The sequence below is a fragment of the Scomber japonicus genome, chromosome 4 (genome assembly GCF_027409825.1).
Source record: "Scomber japonicus isolate fScoJap1 chromosome 4, fScoJap1.pri, whole genome shotgun sequence".
NCBI classification, from domain to species: domain Eukaryota; kingdom Metazoa; phylum Chordata; class Actinopteri; order Scombriformes; family Scombridae; genus Scomber; species Scomber japonicus.
Window position 1 is genome coordinate 4,047,784 of NC_070581.1, and position 12,027 is coordinate 4,059,810.

The 12,027-nt window shown below is 40.5% G+C and overlaps 1 protein-coding gene across 5 annotated transcripts in view; it reads right to left on the reverse strand.

Moving 5' to 3' along the window:
- Window positions 1–257: 257 nt before the first annotated feature.
- The window catches only part of LOC128357919 (protein-serine O-palmitoleoyltransferase porcupine-like), an 83,888-nt gene continuing 72,118 nt past the window's right edge, over window positions 258–12,027 (reverse strand). For all 5 annotated transcript variants that reach the window (XM_053318342.1, XM_053318344.1, XM_053318341.1 and 2 more), the window contains 5 exons: window positions 9,384–9,460; window positions 6,814–6,877; window positions 5,779–5,864; window positions 4,521–4,631; window positions 258–635 (listed from right to left, as the gene is read on the reverse strand). In XM_053318342.1, coding sequence (XP_053174317.1) covers window positions 534–635; window positions 4,521–4,631; window positions 5,779–5,864; window positions 6,814–6,877; window positions 9,384–9,460 — 440 coding nt within the window. In that variant the 3' untranslated portion in view covers window positions 258–533. The remainder of the gene's footprint in view (window positions 636–4,520; window positions 4,632–5,778; window positions 5,865–6,813; window positions 6,878–9,383; window positions 9,461–12,027) is intronic.

Below are 12,027 nucleotides of genomic sequence, written 5' to 3' on the forward strand. Positions count from 1 at the left end.
TTAATCATGATAACATCAAATTTTAATATATGCATTATCACAAAACCCAGTGACTGGCACGCTATCACATGCAACAACACAGGTGTAGCAGGTGAAATAAAAAAAATAAAAAATCACCCTGCCTTGGTGTTGAGTCACATCAGTGCCTGATGTATTTCAGCTGTAAGGACCATTAGGATGCATTGGAAATATGATTGGAACTAATAAAGGACACTATGGGTTCTTACCCATAGTGGGTTCTTACCCATAGTGTCCTTTATTAGTTCCAATCATATTTCCAATGCAATTAAATCAGTGAACTGATCATTTTAATATGTACTCATTCACTATACTGTGGGTATTTGCTACATTCCACTCAGCATCTATCCATCTCTCCAGAATATATTAGATACAGTTCAAACAGGTCTGCAGAGGTTTGTTTATTCACATCAAGTGACACAGTCCTTTTCATCAGATCACAACACACTGATATTCACTGACACAAACTCATTGCCTTTAATGTCCATCAGTCCTTCCCCTTTGCGCCGATGGCATCACTGAATTAAACGGTAGAAGATCCAGCAGCCCAACATAAGCCAATGGCTGGCCCAGCTCAGTTCAGACCACCTCTGGATGGTATGGATGGCAGCATAACCCTGCAAACAAGATGGAAATGTGCAGGTGTGATCATTGGGGTGTGTGGTCATGAATGTGCTGTGGAATTCTAGAAAAACTTGATACAAGTAGTAAATTCTATGTCCATGTACAGAACTGATTTATTTATCGTGGCTGTGCACATTTAGAACCATTCCTGATGGAGGAAGAGGATCTGAGGGAGCGGGAGGGAGTAGGGAACATGGAGGAGGTCGGACAGATATGGGGGGGTGAGGTTGTGGATGGCCTTGAATGTTAACAGAAGTACTTTGAACTGAATACGGAACTGAACCCGGAGCCAGTGGAGCTGTTGGAGGACAGGATTGATGTGGTGGATGGAGGGGGTTCGAGTAATGATACCAGTTGAAGTTTATGGAGGGATTTGTGAGGGAGGCCAAAGAGGAGACTTGCAATAATCCAGACGGGAAGTGATGAGGCTGTGGACAAGGATGGCGACAGTGTGGGGGGTTAGGGAGGGGAGAAGGTGATTGATGTTTCATAGGTGGAAGTAGGAAGACCGGGTAATGTTATTGATGTGGGATTGAAAGGACAGTATTAGTAGTTTACAACAATAACTTGAACTTCCTGACTTGCATAAGTAGGATCTGACAGAACTTTACTGTGTCAGGAGTTAATTACATGCCATACAATTCACCTTGTCAGGCTGATCAAATTTGATAATGATAACTCTTGCTTTTCCAGTGACGTTGAATTTCTAAGAAGCTGGGGTCACCTGCATTTGAGCAGTGAAAATTAAAGTGTCCATTCAAGTTGAAGCATTATTGAGCAATTACTATTGAATAAAATGTTGTTTTACAAAGAAAGCCTATCTGTCATTCTTAAATCAAGCAATTGAACTTGAGTTTGTGTCACTGAATCTTGAAACACGTTTTCTACAGTGAAAGACAACAGTATAAATTGATTCTCAATGTATTGCAGCTTCCCCAGAGAAGACCCAGGACACACTGGAGAGACTATGTCTCGGGAAGAGCTGGACGAAGTGGCTGGGGAGAGGGAAGTCTGGGCCTCCCTGCTTAGTCTGCTGCCCCCGCGACCCGACATGGGATAAGAGGTAGAAGATGGATGGATGGTATTGCACCTTTTTTTTTTTTAACCAATAAATAATTAAATTTAAGATTTCCTGACTAATGAAAGCATATAAATTTAAAATTAAATTTAAGAATATACAACTGACTCAAAGGTATTTCCTGATCTCGGATTTTAAATATTGGCAAATCCAGAACAATTTACAGTGCATCCACAGCTCTGGCAGAGATGTCTTCATCTGCAGTAACTAACCCCCTTTTCACTCATTGCTGAAATTTAAATAGTAAAAGGTTATACTGTTTACTATTAGAAAAAAGTAAAATTGTTAGTGATGAATTACAAGTCAAACAATGTTCCAGTCACATTTTGTCAATGTAATTGACAAAATCAATCTCTTGACTGTGTCAGCAATTCATCAGCAATTGTAAATATGAAAGTCAAATGACAATGCAGCAATTTGCAGTTATCATGTTATGACATTAACACCAAATTTTACACTGCTACAACATTCAGCCAATGACATGGTTTCTATGACTTACTGTATATTCATTCAATACTGTTAGTAACTTAGTCTGATGCTGACAACAACACTGAATAAGTTATGACTTATTTTATTGCTATATAAACAAGATTTAAGTTTTATACTACTACTACTACTACTACTACTACTACTACTACTACTACTACTACAAAAATGAGGGAGCAATCAGACCTACAGTATGAAAATCACAAAAAGAAATTCAAAATGGTGGAAAATTCATGGTCAAGTTAAAAATGTAGGAGTTCATTAAAAAAAAAAAAGAACGCCAAAATTGACCAGTTTTTAGTGTGTCTTTACATGATACACGTGTCTTGTACATTTCATTGTTCTACATCAATTTGGAAGGCAGGGTTTTCAATGTTTTAGTTGAGTCAATCTCATGTGTACCTATTTGAGTTTCATGGAGTAATTAGTCAAAGAATGACGCATATCACTTCCTGCTGCCAGTAGGTGGCACTACTGGCATCACTGAATATTGGCCTGTACTGTACATGTCTTCAGACCGGGACTCTTAACAAGCATATGAAATTTAGAATAGCTCAGACCATGTGGAGACAAGTTATAAGGCTGTGAAATGTCATGGCAGGACATCGAAAATCCCCGGGGCTTGGTTGCATAAAAGCAGAGGAGCATGTTACCATGGAGATTTATTTTGTGCAAACCAATAGTTCATTACTGTAGATGCACTGAGTATGGGCATAGAGTATTCGTGATGGAGGGCATGGAGGGCAGTGTCCTCAGAATCATGGTGGCATCGTGCATCAGACGAATGTATTGATAATACTTTGATTGAGCTTCAATAAACAATTCCAGCGTAAGACATCCTGGACTCCTGTACACTTTTCTCTACTGCAGAGGTTAACCATTGAAAAAGAATTCTCTGTAACAGTTAGTAAGTGTATATATTTTATATATTTGGACTACTTATACATTCAGTGGTTCCATTATTCTCTGTTAGGCTTGGTCTCTGTTTAATTACATCAGACTTATTTCTCTCTTATAACATACATGTTTCACCTCCTCATTAGTTTCCATTGGAAGCTGTTGCTCACTTGGTAAGAGGTGTGCAGCACACGTTTTTTCCATGTCTGCATCAGTAAATCTGTGATCGATCGAGTGGTCTGTGTAAGAAAGCCATGAACACGCACATATCGGAATTACTTAGACCTGGCATGACATATTTGCATATCCTCTTCCTGGATTGGCGTGCACAACGTGCAACAGATTAATCCAGGATGCACTGATGAGATTTTGTTGAGCCTCGCTTTTCAGTTAACCGGGATTTTTTAATTTTGCTTTTGTGCAACAGCCCCAAGATATGTCAGCAATGTTTTCAATCAGTAGTTTATTAGTGCGGCACACAGAATGACAGAAATGAAAGGTAAACGTCCCTCGCTGCTTGCAGCTTTAATTGTTATTGTGCTTCTCTCTCTCCCTCTCCTTTTCTCTTGCTCACTTACTCTCTCCCTAGACTTTTTTATCTCTCAACCCAACCGGTCAAAGCAAATGGCCACCTACTTAGAGCCCAGGTTGGCTTCTGGTTTCTGCCCATTAAAAGGAAGTTTTTCCTTGAGACTGTCTCAAAGTGCTTGCTTGTGGGGTCTCTAAAGAGCACGGTCCAGACCTGCTTTATGTAAGTGCCTTGAGATAACTTTTGTTGTGATTTGGCGCTAAATAAAACTGAATTGAATTTAGTAATGTTACTTTTCATCATGACCAATTTTATTCCAGAACATCCCTTTTTATGACAGTGGTGTACACTCATCTTTTATCACAGAGCTCAATATAACGCAAACAGCAAATGCTAGCCCCTGAATTAAATGTTACTAAGGAAAAGGCTATTATGAAATAAAAACACACTTTTGAAAGAGGGTATTTTGAAATAATGTCTAAAATTGAAAATATAATATTTAATGAAATTGAATGGTGCATTAACATTTCAATAATGAGTCCACTTTCATGTCTTCAAATATTTCACTGTTGCTTTACAATTTTATATTTATTATTTATTTCATTGTTATTCATTTAATTTTTGAAATGATGCTTTTTAAACTATGCTATTAAACATTTTAGGAGTCCTTACTCTGCTGCTCTCATTCACCAAGATGTTCTAGTCACCTTGCAACTTGCTGTTTTTTTTTTATTTAAAAATTGCTGTCACACTTATCAATGAAACTAGTCTGATTATCATTAAAAGACGTTTTAAATGGAGTCACCGAGCACTGTATCTTGTTGACAATTCCATGACATATAAATGTAATATAAATATATTAAGCTAGATCCTTGGGTTGTTCCTTACCACTTCAACTTCCTGTTCATCAACTCCAGGATCAAACATGGAGCCCAGGTAGGTGAGGTGGAAGATGGTCAGGAGGCTGAACAATAGGTTCAGCAGCATCACCCAATATTCCTGCAGATCAACGCAAACAAAAAAAGATGCAAGAATATTCTACATACCCTTACAGATACAGGACATTTCATCCATAGGCATGTTTTTTTTCCCCAAATCTTGTCTTGTGCAAAGCATCTGAATTTGGACACATCATATGCACCAAAAACACCATTTAGATTTTTTTTTTGAGAATGTCCAGCTATCAGGACAGAAGAACACTTTTCTTCTCAATGCAAATTAAACAAAAATGTCAAAGAACAAAGTGCTATTCAACAATAAATCCACCCAAATTAGTGAACCTTGAAACTCAACATCACAGATTTGTAACTAAGCCTCAGTCCATTAGTCCACACACATTTTAGTGCCATTTCAGAAAAAAAATTCTCTGTTCACACCAACGTGCATGAAGGATGGCAGAAGAACAGCGATATCAAAAAGTAAAACCAAGTAAGTAAAAGTAAAAGTAAGACACAAAAGAAATTTTGATTGGACCAACAAGATTATCCATGTTGAATTAACCACTGGTAGTCATAACTAATTTCACGTCACATTTCATGTTATAGGGGCACGACAGATCAGGGAAGGATATGTTGTGAATAGTAAAGTAGTGGTAATAGTAATTACCTTCACCCATGCATGCTAAAATGAAATGCCAGAGTTTTCAAACTAAAACACAATCAGCAGTCTTTTCAAAAGTCTCTGTTTTAGGGGTTCAAAAATGCCGGCGTAGTGTGGATGCTAGATGTAAACGTAGCAAAAGTTATGAGCTTTAAAATGTAAACATATTAGTATGGATGTAGCCTAATTGTCATGGTGGTCTTGCCATCACCTCTCAGAAATGTCATCAACTGCTGTATATTGCTCCCATTTTGGGTTTTGCAGCATTTGGGTGTTTTTTATTTTAATTAAATGTGAAATGGCAGCAATATCTGGAAGTTTTATTATTTTTCAACATTGTATCCAATTATATAGGCTTTTTGAGCTTTTAGTGCCAAAGTTAAAACAGATCTCTACAAATGATCTAAATTCATAATATTAAATACCTGTTTGCACAAGTATAGTGCACTAAAATAAGAAAACTATATTAGTAGTGGTGCAACGCATTGATTTCCATGTTCATTTTAGCCCCATACTGCTCCACAGCTGAGTAGAATTGAAAATGTACCTTCTTGTGCTGATGACAGCAGCCAGGAGCACAGGGCTTAGACAGGATACAAGCACTGAAGATGGCTGCAAGCTTCTTTCTCAGAGCTGAGGGTAGGGAAAAAAAATGTATGAATATATATATATATATATATATATATATATATATATATATATATATATATATATATATATGTATAGTAAAAATTGAGGTTCTGCTTTTTCATTGGTTAACACGTATGCACTTATAGTCCAGAAAGTAAGTATGTGGACAGTTACACATTGAGTTTATGACTTAGTACTTGAAATAAGAAATGCAGAAATTATCTATTGTTTATTTTGGTCACACATGTTTAAAAAGCTTAAAATATCCATTCCTAACAGCAGCTGAATAGAATCATATTGAATTAGCATTCTATGATATTGCTACAAATGTGTTTAGTCTGGCTGACCTGTGGTTTATCACTTTTACATTTACAATCCAACTGAAAACATTTTTAATCATCCCTTTTTTTTTCTTTAGTATATTTTTTGGGGCTTTTTGCCTTTAATGTACAGGTTAGTAGAGAGAGACAGGAAACTGGAGGCAGAGAGGGGGGAATGACATGCAGGATAGGACCGCTTGGTGCGGGATTCAACCCGGGGTTGCCTGCAGCGAGGACTGTAGCCTCAGCACATGAGGCGGGTGTTCTACCCACTGAGCTATGCTCAACCCTAATTATCCCTTTTTGCAGTCAAAAATGTTAATTAAAAAAAGAAATATAATGCAATAGTTGGTTAGTAAAAAGGTAACGGGAAATTTCAGAAAAATTAATCAACTAAATTTGAACAAGTTAACAAAATCGGACTGTTTAGTTGTGCTGCTACTGTTGTACTTACGGTAGCCTACAGTTGCAGTTTGGATTTGGCTGCCATAATTACTGTATTAACAGTGCAACTTAATTTAAAAGGTGGATGGCTTGGATTTTTGATTTTTCTCTCCAAGGAGAACATGAAAAAAAATCAATTCCGCTGGATTTTAAATATTTTTTCATACTAACAAAAATGTTCTTCATACCATGTTCAATGTATGTGATAAAGCCCAAAGAGAGCAGGACAGCTCCTAGATGGAAACTCAGACCCTGAAGAAAACAAACAGCAGCATATTAAGTTCAAATACTGACAGACAATTATTCAGCATCTCACACAAGGTTCAGGCTGCCTATGTACTGTATATTTCCAAATCAATTCATTTTTTCCATTGATATGCAATTTTCTTTAACAACATCAGTGCCATTGTTCATTCAAATGTTAAGAAATAGTGTTTAAGACAGTTAAAATAACTAATAATGACCTACTACTGATGGGTTATGTAAACTCTTAACATGCAGCCTCTTACAAACTGTTAAAACCAACTGCCCTTTTTTCATACACATGTGCACATCAGTGATTTGCATCTCCATTATAAAAGGGCTACCCTAAAATAATGTGATTTACACTGTGTTCCAAATTATTATGCAAATGATATTTTCCTCAGATTTACCTAAATAGTCAATGCAAATGAGTATAATTTAAGTCGTCAGCTGTTATAATTTGAATTTTATTGACCCAACCCGCTAATGATAACAGTATGTTTTTCAAAAATAAACTTTTCATTTGTTGAATTTGCAGCATTACAAGGTCATATTTACTGAAATCAAAAGCTATTTCAATCAAAAACATCTTAACAGGCTAAGTTACATGTTAACATAGGACCCCTTCTTTGATATCACTTTCACAATTCTTGCATCAATTGAACTTGTGAGTTTTTGCTTGAATTTCTTTGCAGGAAGTCAGAATAGCCTGCCAGAGCTGCTGTTTTGATGGGAACTGCCTCCCACCCTCATAGATCTTTTGCTTGAGGACGCTCAAACGGTTCTCAATAGGGTTGAGGTCAGGGGAGGATGGGGGTCACACCATGAGTTTCTCCTTTTATGCCCATAGCAGCCAATGACACGTAAATATTCTTTGCAGCATGAGATGGTGCATTGTCATGCATGAAGATGATCACTCATCAGTAAACAAGACTGTTTGGAAATTAGTCTTCATGTATTTCTGGGCCCACTGCAACCGTTTCTGCTTGAGAGCATTGGTTAAGGGTGGCCGAATAGTAAGTTTATGCACAACTGCAAGCCTCTGGAGGATCCTACACCTTGAGGTTTGTGGGACTCCAGCGGCACCAGCAGCTTCAAATAACTGTTTGCTGCTTTGTAATGGCATTTTAGCAGCTGCTCTCTTGATCCGATGAATTTGTCTGGCAGAAACCATCCTCATTATGCCTTTATCTGCACAAACCCGTCTGTGCTCTGAATCAGCCACAAATGTCTTCACAGTACAATGATCATGCTTAAGTTTTCATGAAATATCTAATGTTTTCATACCTTGTCCAAGGCATTGCACTAGTTGACCCTTTTTGTCAGCAGAGAGATCCTTTTTCTTTCCCATACTGCTTGAGACCTGTGGCCTGCTTAATAATGTGGAATGTCCTTCTTTAGTAGTTTTCCTTTAATTGGGCTCACCTGGCAAACTAATTATCACAGGTGTCTGAGATTGATTTCAGTGACCCAAAAAGGCCTGAGACACAACACCATCCATGAGTTTAATTGAAAAACCAAAAATTAAATGTTGATGACACTTAAATCCAATTTGCATAATCATTTGGAACACAGTGTAGATGATAGGGGATTCTTCCACTGTCCTTGTTCAGCAGAATTGAAACAATCAGGATGAACATCCTTCCCAGATTATTATACCCCAGATTATTTCATCAGTATTCAAAATGCTAGATAAGTTATTTTCTACATTCATCTGGCAAAAGAAAAAACCTAGAATTAAACTGAAACAATTAATGTATCCCAAAAAGCAGGGTGGCCTTAATCTCCCAAATTTAAAAATATATTTCTGGGCAGCACAACTACGTGCAATGGTAGAATGGATTTTGCAAAATAAAGAAACAAACTGACTTGAGTTAGTTAGACACTAGTGCTTCAAGAGGCGCAGCACTACCCTTCTTGGAAAAGAAAACCCAAAATAAGCTCAAGATAAAAAAAATTGAACTTTGAACCAAGCAAACTGGATGTTGGGTTTAAAGAATGGACAAAAAAAAGGGCTCTCGATCTCAATTATTTGAAGGGACATTTAACCACTTAATACATGCCCCTATTTTTTATGTTGTTAGCCTAAACGACATGCTCAAGTTGTGAGCAGCACAGATCCCACATAGTTTGAGACTCAGAGATGTGTCTGGTATCATTGGAAAGGAAACACTCTCAAATTATATCATATTGCTAAAAGGGGGTCATCGTGGGTAGACTGTGGTTGGGACAGCAATGCAACCTGCTTAGATGTGGGTTGGGTGCACTTTGGCCTGACTACAGAGGTGGTCAATTTTGGGCACAATTTGGTACAACTCAGTGCAGTTAAACTGGTAATGGAGATGAAAACCCTAATAGTACCAATGGATGGCAGGGATTTATAGTTAATCATGTTTCCATACTGGCTTGAAAGTAGATGGACTTACAACAACAGAACATAGCATAACATGATTTAGTATACAGTAGATTTAAATGGTCACCAGTACAGTAAAGAAGTGTGGCTAATCTTACTCACGTGCAGTAAGGCACTGGCTGAATATGTCACCAGGATTGCTGGAAAAGTCCCCAGTTTCATGGCATTTTTGAAGACATCTGAGAATATGGAGGACAGGAGCTCAGTAAGCATACAACATAATGGAACTCACACTTGACTTTTTTGAGCTGTAAACTAAATTATGACTTAATGGTGATGAAATGCAAAAAAATGATACTATTGTTGACACCAAATTTATAAAAATCAGCATTTCATGAGTTGAACATGCCACCCTCTGTTTCAAAATCAGCTCTGACCCTTCCAAGACCAATGCTGATAAAGAGTCTACTGTTTGGGACTTTGCTAACCTACAAACTGCAGGACTAAAGCTTTGTACTGACACTTCCCCACAGACCCTGGAGAGCCTCTACCTACAACAAAGCACATAGAAATGCATCTAGTGACTGTCAAGGCTGCAGCAAATTATGTGTTTCCAGCACACAGACAGACAGTCTGACAGCAGCCTCTCGGTGCTGGTTGGCTGTGACTACCAAATTTAATTTAAAAAAAAAATTGATTCTTACATGCATCGTAACATGGACAAAAATGCATTGATTTGCAAAAGTAAAAAATTCAAGTCAAGTCAAGTTAGCTGGAAAGCTAAACCGGAAGATAGCTGTCTTGGCCAGCAGAAGTCTCTGGTGAACATGCTCCATGGGTACATTGGGCCCATAGAGCGAGTTCAGCTTGTTTTCTGGAAGTGGCATTTTTGGCTTCATGTGCCACTGAATAACATTCATAGGAATGAACGGGGCCCCACCTCTGAAATGTATCCAATTTTCTTTATGCATCCATGGTCCCTCTTCACAAAAGTAAAAAAAATCATGTTTGCAAGCATTTTTTGATTTGAATGACAAAATCATTATCATTAGATGACCATGATGCATAACTTAGCAATGTATAACTATAAAGATAACGATGTGAGCATCCACACTTATGAACTATAACATCCTATAAACAGCGCTGTCAAGCAAGCACTGCACACTCCAGCTGTGTCTGCAGTTAATGAAAATACATCTACCATGTTACTGCTGTATACTGTATAGAAAATGGTTGTGTGTTGATCAGAAGTATTTCAGACACTAGTTGATGTGATGTCTCAGTATTTACAAACCAAACTGATATTGAAGTATGACGTGCAAAAGCCAGACAAAAGGTAGCTCAGAAAACCCCAATGACGAGCAAGACAATTGGTTTTTTGTGTCCCTTGCCTGGACGCGGGTCACCGGGGCCCCCACCCTGGAGCCAGGCCTGGGGGTGGGGCTCGGAGGCGAGCGCTTGGTGGCCGGGCCTTCCCCCATGGGGCCCGGCCGGGCATAGCCCGAAGAAGGGACATGGGACCCCGCTCCCACAGACCCACCACCAGTGAGAGGGGCCAAAGGGGTCGGGTGCAGTGCGAGCTGGGCGGCGGCCGAAGGCGGGGACCTTGGCGGTCCGATCCTCGGCTGCAGAAGCTAGCTCTAGGGACGTGGAACGTCACCTCTCTGGTGGGGAAGGAGCCTGAGCTGGTGCGTGAGGTTGAGAAGTTCCGGCTAGATATAGTCGGCCTCACCTCGACGCACAGCAAGGGCTCTGGAACCAGTCTCCTCGAGAGGGGTTGGACTCTCGTCCACTCTGGAGTTGCCACTGGTGTCAGGCGCCGGGCAGGGGTGGCAATACTTATTGCCCCCCGGCTTGGTGCCTGTATGTTGGAGTTTACCCCGGTAGACGAGAGGGTGGTCTCCCTCCGCCTTCGGGAGGGGGGACAGATCCTGACTGTTGTTTGTGCCTATGGTCCAAACAGCAATTCAGAGTATCCTGCCCTTTTGGACTCCTTGGAGGGGGTGCTGGAAAACACTCCCCCTGTGGATTCCTTCGTTCTGCTGGGGGACTTCAACGCCCATGTTGGTAGCGACAGTGAGACCTGGAAGGGTGTGATTGGGAGGAACGGCCCCCCTGATCTGAACCCGAGCGGTGTTCTGTTATTGGACTTCTGTGCTTGTCACGGATTGTCCATAACGAACACCATGTTCAAGCATAAGGGTGTCCATATGTGCACTTGGCACCAGGACACCCTAGGCCGCAGTTCAATGATTGACTTTGTAGTCGTGTCGTCGGACTTGCGGCCGCATGTCTTGGACACTCGGGTGAAGAGAGGGGCGGAGCTGTCAACTGATCACCACCTGGTGGTGAGTTGGCTCCGATGGTGGGGGAGGATGCCGGGCAGACCTGGCAGGCCCAAACGCATTGTGAGGGTCTGCTGGGAACGTCTGGCAGACGTATGACGTCTCCGGGAGACCTTCGACCATGTACCGGGGGAGGCGGGGGACATTGAGTCCGAGTGGGCCATGTTCCGTGCCTCCATTGTTAAGGCGGCTGACCGGAGCTGTGGCCGCAAGGTGATCGGTGCCTGTCGGGGCGGCAATCCCCGAACCCGCTGGTGGACACCGGCGGTGAGGGATGCCGTCAAGCTGAAGAAGGAGTCCTATAGGGCCTTTTTGGCCTGTAGGACTCCGGAGGCAGCAGACAAGTACCGGCAGGCCAAGCAGAACGCAGCTAGGGCGGTCGCTGAGGCAAAAACCCGGACATGGGAGGAGTTAGGTGAGGCCATGGAAAAAGACTTCCAGACGGCTTCGAAGAGATTCTG